This window comes from Somniosus microcephalus, chromosome 1 (genome assembly GCF_052327205.1).
Source record: "Somniosus microcephalus isolate GS21.2 chromosome 1, FLI_Smic_1.0, whole genome shotgun sequence".
Taxonomy (NCBI): domain Eukaryota; kingdom Metazoa; phylum Chordata; class Chondrichthyes; order Squaliformes; family Somniosidae; genus Somniosus; species Somniosus microcephalus.
This window is the reverse complement of record NC_140987.1, coordinates 321,474,742-321,487,559: the sequence shown is the minus strand read 5'-3', so window position 1 is coordinate 321,487,559 and position 12,818 is coordinate 321,474,742. Positions and strand designations below refer to the sequence as shown.

Sequence of the window (12,818 nt, the reverse complement as noted above, 5' to 3'; positions counted from 1 at the left end):
AACAAGGCGGGTAGATGAGGGTAATGCGATTGATGTAGTATATATGGACTTTAGCAAGGCTTTTGATAAGGTTCCACATGGCAGACTGGTCACGAAGTTAAAAGCCCATGGGATCCAGGGCAAAGTGTCAAGTTGCATTCAAAACTGGCTCGGAGACAGGAAGCAGAGGGTAATGGTTGATGGGTGTTTTTGTGACTGGAAGGCTGTTTCCAGTGGGGTTCTGCACTTTGCTTTTTGTGGTCTATATCAATGATCTAGACTTGAATATAGGGGGTATGATTACGAAGTTTGCAGATGATACTAAAATCGGCTGTGTGGTTGATACTGAAGAAGGAAGCTGTAGATTACAGGAGGATATCAATAAATTAGTCAGGTGGGCAGAACAGTGGCAAATGGAATTCAATCCGGAGAAGTGTGAGGTAATGCATTTGGGGAGGGCTAACAAGGAAAGGGAATTCACATTAAATGGTAGGACACTGAGTAGTGTCGAGGAACAATGGGAACTTATAGTGCATGTCCCCAGATCCCTGAAGGTAGCAGGCCAGGTAGATAAGGTGGTTAAGAAGGCACACGGAATTCTTGCCTTTATTAGCCATGGCATAGAATACAAGAGCAGGGGGTTATGCTTCAACTGCATAAAACACTAGTTAGGCCTCAGCTAGAATACTGCGTGCAGTTCTGGTCAGCACATTACAGGAAAGATGTGATTGCACTGGAGAGGGTACAGAGGAGATTTACAAGAATGTTGCCGGGAGTAGAGAATCTTAGCTATGAGGAAACACTGGATAGTCTGGGTCTGTTTTCCTTGGAACAGAGCAGGCTGAGGGGAGACCTTATTGAGGTGTATAAAATTATGAGGGGCATAGATAAAGTGGATCATAATATGATAGAATTCTTCATTAAAATGGAGAGTGAAGCAGTTGACTCAGAGACTAGGGTCCTGAATTTAAATAAAGGAAACTACGATGGTATGAGGCGTGAGTTGGGTAGGATTGATTGGGGAATGGCACTCAAAGGGTTGACGGTGGATAGGCAATGGCAAACATTCAAAGATCGCATGGATGAACTACAGAATTTGTTCATCCCTGTTTGGCATAAAAATAAAACAAAAAAGGTGACTCAACCGTGGCTAACAAGAGAAATTAGGGATCGCATAAGATCCAAGGAGAGAACATTTAAATTGGCCAGAAAAAGCAGTAAACCTGAGGATTGGAAGCAGTTTAGGATTTAGCAAAGGAAGACAAAGGGATTAATTAAGAGGGGGAAAATAGAATATGAGAGTAAGCTTGCAGGGAACATAAAAACTGACTGTAAAAGCTTTTATAAATATGTGTGAAGAGAAAAAGATTGGTGAAGTCAAGCGTAGGTCCCTTGCAGTCAGAATCAGGGGAATTTATAATGGGGAGCAAAGAAATGGCAGACCAATTAAATACATACTTTGGTTCTGTCTTCGCAAAGAAGGACACAAATAACCTCCCAGAGATGTCAGGGAACATAGGGTCTAATGAGAGGGAGAAACTGAATGAAATCAGTATTTGTAGGGAAATGGTGTTAGGGAAATTGACGGGATTGAAGGCCGATAAATCCCTAGGGCCTGATAATCTACATCCTAGGGTACTTAAGGAAGTGGCCCTAGAAATAGTAGATGCATTGCTGGTCATCTTCCAAAATTCTATAGACTCTGGAACAGTTCCCATGGATTGGAGGGTAGCTAATGTTACCCCACTGTTCAAAAAAGGTGGTCGAGAGTAAGCCTGACATCGGTAGTGGGGAAAATGCTAGAGTCCATTATAAAAGATGTAATAGCAGAGCACTTTGAAAACAGTGACAGGATCGGACAAAGTAAACATGGATTTACAAAAGGTAAATCGTGCTTGGCTAATTTACTGGAATTTTTTGAGGATGTAACTGGTAGAATAGATAAGGGAGAACCAGTGGATGTGGTGTATTTGGACTTTCAGAAGGCTTTCGATAAGGTCCCGCATAAGAGATTAGCGTGTAAAGTTAAGGCACATGGGATTGGGGGCAAGGTACTGACTTGGATAGAGAACTGGTTGGCAGACAGGAAGCAAAGAGTTGGAATAAACGGGTCTTTTTCCGAGTGGCAGGCAGTGACTAGTGGGGTACCGCAGGGATCGGTCCTAGGACCCCAGCTATTCACAATATATATTAATGATCTAGACGAGGGGACTGGATGTAATATCTCCAGGTTTGCAGACGACACAAAGCTGGGTGGGCGTTTGTGCTGTGAGGAGGATGCCGAGAAACTCCAGTATGATTTGGACAGGTTGGGTGATTGGGCAGATGCATGGCAGATGCAGTATAATGTGGATAAATGTGAGGTTATCCACTTTGGTGGCCAAAACAGGAAGACAGATTATTATCTGAACGGCAATAGATTGGGAGAAGGGGAAGTGCAACGAGACCTGGGTGTCCTTGTGCACCAGTCACTGAAGGTAAGCATGAATGTGCAGCAGGCGGTTAAGAAGGCAAATGGTATGTTGGCCTTTGTAGCGAGAGGGTTTGAGTACAGGAACAAGGATATCTTGCTGCAGTTGTACAGGGCCTTGGTGAGACCACACCTTGAGTATTGTGTGCAGTTTTAGTCGTCTTATCTGAGGAAGGATGTTCTTGCCATGGAGGGAGTGCAGCGAAGATTCACCAGACTGATACCTGGGATGGCAGGAATGACGTATGAGGAGAGATTGGGTCGATTGGGCTTATACTCGCTGGACTTTAGAAGAATGAGAGGGGATCTCATTGAAACTTATAAAATTCTAACAGGACTAGACAGATTAGATGCTGGAAGGATGTTCCCGATGGTCGGGGAGTCCAGAACCAGGGGTCACAGTCTAAGGATAAGGGGTAAGCCATTTAGGGCTGAGATGAGGAATTTCTTCACCCAGAGAGTGGTGCTGTGGAATTCTCTACCACAGAAGGCAGTTGAGGCCAATTCATTAAATATATTCAAGAAGGAGTTAGATATATTTCTTAAGGCTAAAGAGATCAAGGGATATGGGGAGAAGGCAAGGACAGGGTACTGAGTTTGGATGATCAGCCATGATCTCATTGAATGGCGGAGCAGGCTAGAGGGGCCGAATGGCCTACTCCTGCTCCTATCTTCTATGTTTCTATGGATAGAAAGGACATATTTCCCTTAGCAGAGGGATCAAAAACCAGGGGGCACAGATTTAAAGAAATTGGTGGAAGGTTTAGAGGGGATTTGAGAGGAAATTTCTTCACCCAGAGTGTTCTGGGCGTCTGGAACTCACTGCCTGAGAGGGTGGTAGAGGCAGGAACCCTAACCACATTTAAAAAGAACTTAGATGTGCACTTGGGACGTGGTAACCTGCAGGACAAGGACCAAGAGCTGGGAAGTGGGATTAGGCTGGATAGCTCTTTGTTGGCTGGCGCGGACACGATGGGCCGAAATGGCCTCCTTCCGTGCTGTAACTTTCTATGATTCTATTCTATGACCCTGCGACTGTGCAGCCCTCCCTCAGTACTGCCCTTCCGACTGTGCAGCGCTCCCTCAGTACTGCCCCTCTGACAGTGCAGCGCTCCCTCAGTACTGCCCTTCCGACTGTGCAGCGCTCCCTCAGTACTGCCCCTCTGACAGTGCAGCAATCCCTCAGTACTGACCCTCCGACTGTGCAGCACTCCCTCAGTACTGCCCCTCCGACAGTGCAGCTCTCCCTCAGTACTGCCCCTCTGACAGTGCAGCGCTCCCTCAGTACTGCCCCTCCGACAGTGCAGCGCTCCCTCAGTACTGACCCTCCGACTGTGCAGCTCTCCCTCAGTACTGACCCTCCGACAGTGCAGCGCTCCCTCAGTACTGCCCCTCTGACAGTGCAGCTCTCCCTCAGTACTGCCCCTCTGACAGTGCAGCTCTCCCTCAGTACTGCCCCTCCGACAGTGCAGCTCTCCCTCAGTACTGCCCCTCCGACAGTGCAGCTCTCCCTCAGTACTGCCCCTCCGACAGTGCAGCGCTCCCTCAGTACTGCCCCTCCGACAGTGCAGCTCTCCCTCAGTACTGCCCCTCCGACAGTGCAGCTCTCCCTCAGTACTGCCCCTCCGACAGTGCAGCTCTCCCTCAGTACTGCCCCTCCGACAGTGCAGCTCTCCCTCAGTACTGCCCCTCCGACAGTGCAGCTCTCCCTCAGTACTGCCCCTCCGACAGTGCAGCGCTCCCTCAGTACTGCCCCTCTGACAGTGCAGCTCTCCCTCAGTACTGCCCCTCCGACAGTGCAGCTCTCCCTCAGTACTGCCCCTCCGACAGTGCAGCTCTCCCTCAGTACTGCCCCTCCGACAGTGCAGCTCTCCCTCAGTACTGCCCCTCCGACAGTGCAGCTCTCCCTCAGTACTGCCCCTCCGACAGTGCAGCTCTCCCTCAGTACTGCCCCTCCGACAGTGCAGCTCTCCCTCAGTACTGCCCCTCCGACAGTGCAGCTCTCCCTCAGTACTGCCCCTCTGACAGTGCAGCTCTCCCTCAGTACTGCCCCTCCGACAGTGCAGCGCTCCCTCAGTACTGCCCCTCCGACAGTGCAGCTCTCCCTCAGTACTGCCATTATGACAGTGCAGTGCTCCCTCAGTACTGCCCCTGCGACAGTGCAGTGCTCCCTCAGTACTGCCCCTCTGACAGTGCAGTGCTCCCTCAGCACTGCCCCTCTGACAGTGCAGTGCTCCCTCAGCATTGCCCCTCTGACAGTGCAGCGCTCCCTCAGTACTGTCTTGAGTGTCAGCCTCGATTTTGTGCTCAAGTTTCTGGAGTGGGACTTGAATCCACGACCTTCTGTCTCAGAGGCAAGAATATTCCCCCCCTGGACCACAGCTGACACTGATTCAGCACCAGGAGTAAGCCTTGAGGATTGGCTCAAGCCATGTGCTGTAGGCCTTGCCCGAGGGCAGACCTCGCTTGCTATTCCTGTACTCCCTTCCAACACACCTAATATTCCCAGAGAAACAATTAGGCAACAAATAAATAAGAACAAATTCAAGTGACCACACTGCAGATTTGCATATGACCAGAAGTATTGACTGCTTGTGTCTTGTGTTCACACAGATGGTACAGCAAAGAAATTACCAGGAGTAAAGCAGAGCAGCTTCTGAAACAGGAGGTAAAGATTGTTATTTACCCTTCACCTTCAAAATACTTTGTGTCAGCCGTGTTAAACAGTTAATATTGTGCAAACGAGAGATCAGTAGTCAGGAAATGAACACTGCCCACTGTCCCATCAAACACTCCCAGGGCAGGTACAGCACGGGTTAGATACAGAGTAAAGCTCCCTCTACACTGTCCCCATCAAACACTCCAAGGGCAGGTACAGCACGGGTTAGATACAGCGTAAAGGTCCCTCTACACTGTCACATCAAACACTCCCAGGGCAGGTACAGCACGGGTTAGATACAGAGTAAAGCTCCCTCTACACTGTCCCCATCAAACACTCCCAGGGCAGGTACAGCACGGGTTTGATACAGAGCAAAGCTCCCTCTACACTGTCCCATCAAACACTCCCAGGGCAGGTACAGCATGGGTTAGCTACAGAGTAAAGCTCCCTCTACACTGTCCCATCAAACACTCCCAGGACAGGTACAGCACGGGTTAGATAACAGAGTAAAGCTCCCTCTACACTGTCCCATCAAACACTCCCAGGGCAGTTACACCATGGGTTAGATACAGAGTAAAGCTCCTCTACACTGTTCAATGCTGTCCCTGGGCTCCATGTGCTGAAGAGCCTCCGAATCTATGCATAGAATTTTCCGTTACCTGCAGTCTTGTGACCTTTGCTGTGATTGACATCTGCAAAGAAGTCAATCTACAATGTAGTAAATTGTATTAATTGCTGGTACATGGAGTTCACTGTTTGGAATATGTAGCATGCGGTCCCAGACTGGAGCAGTTTGGAACATAAGAACATAAGAAATAGGAGCAGGAATAGGCCACTTGGCCCTCGAGCCTGCTCCGCCATTCAATAAGATCATGGCTGATCTTGGGCTCAAAGCCACTTCCCTGCCCGCTCCCCATAACCCTTCACTCCCTTATCTTGCAAAAATCTGCCCTACTCCACCTTAAATGTATTTAATGACCCAGCCTCCACGGCTCTCTGGGGCAGAGAATCCCACAGATTTACGACCCTCTGAGAGAAGAATTTCCTCCTCATCTCAGTTCTAAAAGGGCGTCCCTTTATTCCGAGACTGTGCCCCCGAGTTCTAGATTTCCCCACAAGGGGAAACATCCTCTCTACATCTACCTTGTCTAGCCCCCTCAGTATCTTATATGTTTTGATAAGATCCCCTCTCATTCTTCTAAATTCCAATGAGTATAGGCCCAGCCTGCTCAACCTTTCCTCATAAGTCAACCCCCTCATCTCTGGAATTAACCTAATGAATCATCTCTGAACTGCCTCCAATGCAAATATATCCTTCCTTAAATAAGGAGACCAAAACTGTACCCAGTACCCAGCAAATTTGTTAAACATGATTTCCCTTTCATAAAACCATGCTGATTCTGCTTGACTGCATTATGATTTTCCAAATGCCCTGCTGCTGCTTCCTTAATGAAGGACTCTAGCATTTTCCCAACGACAGATGTTAGGTTAACTGGTCTGTAATTTCCTGCATTTTGTCTCCCTCCTTTCTTAAATAGGAGTGTTACATTTGCGGTTTTCCAATCCGCTGGGACCTCTCCAGAGTCCAGGGAATTTTGGTATATTGCAACCAATGCATCCACAATCTCTGCAGCCACTTCTTTTAAGACCCTGGGATGCAGACCATCTGGTCCAGGGGACGTGTCGTCTTTTAGTCCCATTATTTTACCAAGTACTTTTTCCTTAGTGATAGGGATTGTCTTTAGTTCCCCCCTCCTTGTGGCCGCTTGATTATCCATTATTGGGATGTTGTTAGTGTCTTCTACAGTGAAGACAGATAAAAAATATTTGTTCAGAGTCTCTGCCATTTCCCCGTTCCCCATTATTAATTCCCCAGTCTCATCCTCTAAGGGACCAACATTTACTTTAGCTACCCTCTTCCTTTTTATATACCTGTAGAAGCTCTTACTATCTGTTTTAATATTTCTTGCCAATTTACTCTCATAATTCATCTTCTCTCTCTTTATTTTTTTTCAGTCATCCTTTGCTGGTTTTTAAAAATTTCCCAATCCTCTGGCCTCCCACCAATCTTGGCAACATTGTATGCCTTCGTTTTCAATTTGATACCATCCTTAGAACTGTGGGACTGCTCCCTGGGAGCTGGTAGGAGGCTGCTGGGCCTTGTAGCTCCCGTGAGTCGCCGCTCACTCTTAACTCCTCTGCCTGGGCTGGATTTGGATTGCCCAATCCCTCGAGCTATGCTTTGGTGTCCTTACTGTAGCAGTGAGTCACCTCAGCAAACACGTCTTGTACTAAATTCCTGTCTTTTTTTTATCTTTGTTGCTTTGTTTTTAGTCTTAATCTTTGAGATGTTGAGGCCCTTTGGTCTTCTGTGGGGTTCTTTTGCCTGTCCGTGCAATAATCTGTGTTTCTTTCGTAGGGTAAGGAAGGTGCATTCCTGCTCAGGGACTCGAGTCAGGCTGGAAAATACACAATGTCTGTCTTCAGCAAAGCTCCAGGGTAGGTCGAGCTCCACCGTTCAATTGTTTAATAACATAACAGACTTCAGACAAGAGATTGGCCAACAAGCCCAATCCATTTACATTGGGACAAAGGAATTGCTGAACGTGGAAAGAGTGAGGTCCATCTAGTATATCTCCTACCATCCTGGGAGTCACATGATACAACGATAATGGAGTGTTAACCAATCACAGCATCAATCTCTATCAATGAGTTTACAAGAGACCCAGACATGAGGCGAGAGAAAGCCCAGTGGTGGAGAGCTTTGGGAACCACAGGTCCAAAGTCACCCCTTCCTCCCGAGCTCACTACACTCACCATGTCATGTCTCAAATTACTCCAACTGGATCCCAAAATGTTATTTTCTGAAATCTAGCTTATTTACATTTGAATGAATCAACAGTAACTGCTTCCACCATTTCCCGAGGGAGCCTGTTCCACAGATTGACCACTCGCTCACTGAAATATTGTTTCCACAGATTAGTTTTGAATTTCCCCCCTTCGAGCGCAGACCGTGTCCTCTGGTTCTACTGTTCTGGACAAGGTGAAACAGCTCATCGCGGTCGACATTCTCTCGTCCTTTTAGAATCCTAAAACAGCAATCAGATCACCTCTCAACATTCTCTCTTCTAGTGAGAACATGGCCATCTTTTGAGATTGATAACATTTCAGAAACGTGACTCCCTTCAGATGCAGAAACTTGCCATGTTCCCTTTTGAAACCATCTGCAGTTTCCTGTTGTCCCACCTGCACTTGCAGTTCATTCCATGTGCTGATTGAACTTTTGCTAAAGCAGCTCTCCCTGAATGTCTCTCCCTTCATCTCCAATATCTCAGTGTGTCTCTCCCTCCATCTCCAATATCTCAGTGTGTCTCTCCCTCCATCTCCAAATCTCAGTGTGTCTCTCCCTCCGTCTCCAATATCTCAGTGTGTCTCTCCCTCCATCTCCAATATCTCAGTGTGTCTCTCCCTCCGTCTCCAATATCTCAGTGTGTCTCTCCCTCCATCTCCAATATCTCAGTGTGTCTCTCCCTCCATCTCCAATATCTCAGTGTGTCTCTCCCTCCATCTCCAATATCTCAGTGTGTCTCTCCCTCCATCTCCAATATCTCAGTGTGTCTCTCCCTCCATCTCCAATATCTCAGTGTGTCTCTCCCTCCATCTCCAATATCTCAGTGTGTCTCTCCCTCCATCTCCAATATCTCAGTGTGTCTCTCCCTCCATCTCCAATATCTCAGTGTGTCTCTCTCCATCTCCAATATCTCAGTGTGTCTCTCCCTCCATCTCCAATATCTCAGTGTGTCTCTCTCCCTCTCCAATATCTCAGTGTGTCTCTCTCTCCATCTCCAATATCTCAGTGTGTCTCTCCCTCCATCTCCAATATCTCAGTGTGTCTCTCCCTCCATCTCCAATATCTCAGTGTGACTCACCCTCCATCTCCAATATCTCAGTGTGTCTCTCCCTCCATCTCCAATATCTCAGTGTGTCTCTCCCTCCATCTCCAATATCTCAGTGTGTCTCTCCCTCCATCTCCAATATCTCAGTGTGTCTCTCCCTCCATCTCCAATATCTCAGTGTGTCTCTCCCTCCATCTCCAATATCTCAGTGTGTCTCTCCCTCCATCACCAATATCTCAGTGTATCTCTCCCTCCATCTCCAATATCTCAGTGTGTCTCTCTCTCCATCTCCAATATCTCAGTGTGTCTCACCCTCCATCTCCAATATCTCAGTGTGTCTCTCTCTCTCCATCTCCAATATCTCAGTTTGTCTCTCCCTCCATCTCCAATATCTCAGTGTGTCTCTCCCTCCATCTCCAATATCTCAGTGTCTCTCCCTCCATCTCCAATATCTCAGTGTGTCTCTCCCTCCATCTCCAATAGCTCAGTGTCTCTCCCTCCATCTCCAATATCTCAGTGTGTCTCTCCCTCCATCTCCAATATCTCAGTGTGTCTCTCCCTCCATCTCCAATATCTCAATGTGTCTCTCCCTCCATCTCCAATATCTCAGTGTGTCTCTCTCTCCATCTCCAATATCTCAGTGTGTCTCTCCCTCCATCTCCAATATCTCAGTGTGTCTCTCCCTCCGTCTCCAATATCTCAGTGTGTCTCTCCCTCCATCTCCAATATCTCAGTGTGTCTCTCCCTCCATCTCCAATATCTCAGTGTGTCTCTCCCTCCATCTCCAATATCTCAGTGTGTCTCTCCCTCCATCTCCAATATCTCAATGTGTCTCTCCCTCCATCTCCAATATCTCAGTGTGTCTCTCTCTCCATCTCCAATATCTCAGTGTCTCTCCCTCCATCTCCAATATCTCAGTGTGTCTCTCCCTCCATCTCCAATATCTCAGTGTGTCTCTCCCTCCATCTCCAATATCTCAATGTGTCTCTCCCTCCATCTCCAATATCTCAGTGTGTCTCTCCCTCCATCTCCAATATCTCAGTGTGCCTCTCCCTCCATCTCCAATATCTCAGTGTGTCTCTCCCTCCATCTCCAATATCTCAGTGTGTCTCTCTCCATCTCCAATATCTCAGTGTGTCTCTCCCTCCATCTCCAATATCTCAGTGTGTCTCTCCCTCCATCTCCAATATCTCAGTGTGTCTCTCCCTCCATCTCCAATATCTCAGTGTGTCTCTCCCTCCATCTCCAATATCTCAGTGTGTCTCTCCCTCCATCTCCAATATCTCAGTGTGTCTGTCCCTCCATCACCAATATCTCAGTGTGTCTCTCCCTCCATCTCCAATATCTCAGTGTGTCTCTCCCTCCATCTCCAATATCTCAGTGTGTCTCTCTCTCTCCATCTCCAAAATCTCAGTTTGTCTCTCCCTCCATCTCCAATATCTCAGTGTGTCTCTCCCTCCATCTCCAATATCTCAGTGTGTCTCTCTCTCCATCTCCAATATCTCAGTGTGTCTCTCCCTCCATCTCCAATATCTCAGTGTGTCTCTCCCTCCATCTCCAATATCTCAGTGTGTCTCTCCCTCCATCTCCAATATCTCAGTGTGTTTCTCCCTCCAACTCCAATATCTCAGTGTGTCTCTCCCTCCATCTCCAATATCTCAGTGTGTCTCTCCCTCCATCTCCAATATCTCAGTGTGTTTCTCCCTCCATCTCCAATATCTCAGTGTGTCTCTCCCTCCATCTCCAATATCTCAGTGTGTCTCTCCCTCCATCTCCAATATCTCAGTGTGTCTCTCCCTCCATCTCCAATATCTCAGTGTGTCTCTCCCTCCATCACCAATATCTCAGTGTGTCTCTCTCTCCATCTCCAATATCTCAGTGTGTCTCTCCCTCCATCTCCAATAGCTCAGTGTGTCTCTCCCTCCATCTCCAATATCTCAGTGTTTCTCTCTCTCCATCTCCAATATCTCAGTGTGTCTCTCTCTCCATCTCCAGTATCTCAGTGTGTCTCTCCCTCCATCTCCAATATCTCAGTGTGTCTCTCTCTTCATCTCCAATATCTCAGTGTGTCTCTCCCTCCATCTCCAATATCTCAGTGTGTCTCTCCCTCCATCTCCAATATCTCAGTGTGTCTCTCCCTCCATCTCCAATATCTCAGTGTGTCTCTCTCTCCATCTCCAGTATCTCAGTGTGTCTCTCCCTCCATCTCCAATATCTCAGTGTGTCTCTCTCCCTCCATCTCCAATATCTCAGTGTGTCTCTCCCTCCATCTCCAATATCTCAGTGTGTCTCCCTACATCTCCAATATCTCAGTGTGTCTCTCTCTCCATCTCCAATATCTCAGTGTGTCTTTCCCTCCATCTCCAATATCTCAGTGTGTCTCTCTCTCCATCTCCAATATCTCAGTGTGTCTCTCCCTCCATCTCCAATATCTCAGTGTGTCTCTCCCTCCATCTCCAATATCTCAGTGTGTCTCTCCCTCCATCTCCAATATCTCAGTGTGTCTGTCCCTCCATCACCAATATCTCAGTGTGTCTCTCCCTCCATCTCCAATATCTCAGTGTGTCTCTCCCTCCATCTCCAATATCTCAGTGTGTCTCTCTCTCTCCATCTCCAAAATCTCAGTTTGTCTCTCCCTCCATCTCCAATATCTCAGTGTGTCTCTCCCTCCATCTCCAATATCTCAGTGTGTCTCTCTCTCCATCTCCAATATCTCAGTGTGTCTCTCCCTCCATCTCCAATATCTCAGTGTGTCTCTCCCTCCATCTCCAATATCTCAGTGTGTCTCTCCCTCCATCTCCAATATCTCAGTGTGTTTCTCCCTCCAACTCCAATATCCCAGTGTGTCTCTCCCTCCATCTCCAATATCTCAGTGTGTCTCTCCCTCCATCTCCAATATCTCAGTGTGTCTCTCCCTCCATCTCCAATATCTCAGTGTGTCTCTCCCTCCATCTCCAATATCTCAGTGTGTCTCTCTCTCTCCATCTCCAAAATCTCAGTTTGTCTCTCCCTCCATCTCCAATATCTCAGTGTGTCTCTCCCTCCATCTCCAATATCTCAGTGTGTCTCTCTCTCCATCTCCAATATCTCAGTGTGTCTCTCCCTCCATCTCCAATATCTCAGTGTGTCTCTCCCTCCATCTCCAATATCTCAGTGTGTCTCTCCCTCCATCTCCAATATCTCAGTGTGTTTCTCCCTCCAACTCCAATATCCCAGTGTGTCTCTCCCTCCATCTCCAATATCTCAGTGTGTCTCTCCCTCCATCTCCAATATCTCAGTGTGTTTCTCCCTCCATCTCCAATATCTCAGTGTGTCTCTCCCTCCATCTCCAATATCTCAGTGTGTCTCTCCCTCCATCTCCAATATCTCAGTGTGTCTCTCCCTCCATCTCCAATATCTCAGTGTGTCTCTCCCTCCATCACCAATATCTCAGTGTGTCTCTCTCTCCATCTCCAATATCTCAGTGTGTCTCTCCCTCCATCTCCAATAGCTCAGTGTGTCTCTCCCTCCATCTCCAATATCTCAGTGTTTCTCTCTCTCCATCTCCAATATCTCAGTGTGTCTCTCTCTCCATCTCCAGTATCTCAGTGTGTCTCTCCCTCCATCTCCAATATCTCAGTGTGTCTCTCTCTTCATCTCCAATATCTCAGTGTGTCTCTCCCTCCATCTCCAATATCTCAGTGTGTCTCTCCCTCCATCTCCAATATCTCAGTGTGTCTCTCCCTCCATCTCCAATATCTCAGTGTGTCTCTCTCTCCATCTCCAGTATCTCAGTGTGTCTCTCCCTCCATCTCCAATATCTCAGTGTGTCTCT

The 12,818-nt window shown here is 47.6% G+C and overlaps 1 protein-coding gene across 1 annotated transcript in view; it reads left to right on the top strand.

The window, feature by feature from the left end:
- The window catches only part of btk (Bruton agammaglobulinemia tyrosine kinase), a 407,843-nt gene that overhangs the window by 155,932 nt on the left and 239,093 nt on the right, over positions 1–12,818 (top strand). Inside the window, exons 8-9 of the mRNA XM_085987158.1 lie at positions 5,063–5,117; positions 7,528–7,607. Of these exons, the coding sequence (XP_085843284.1) occupies positions 5,063–5,117; positions 7,528–7,607 (135 nt within the window). The remainder of the gene's footprint in view (positions 1–5,062; positions 5,118–7,527; positions 7,608–12,818) is intronic.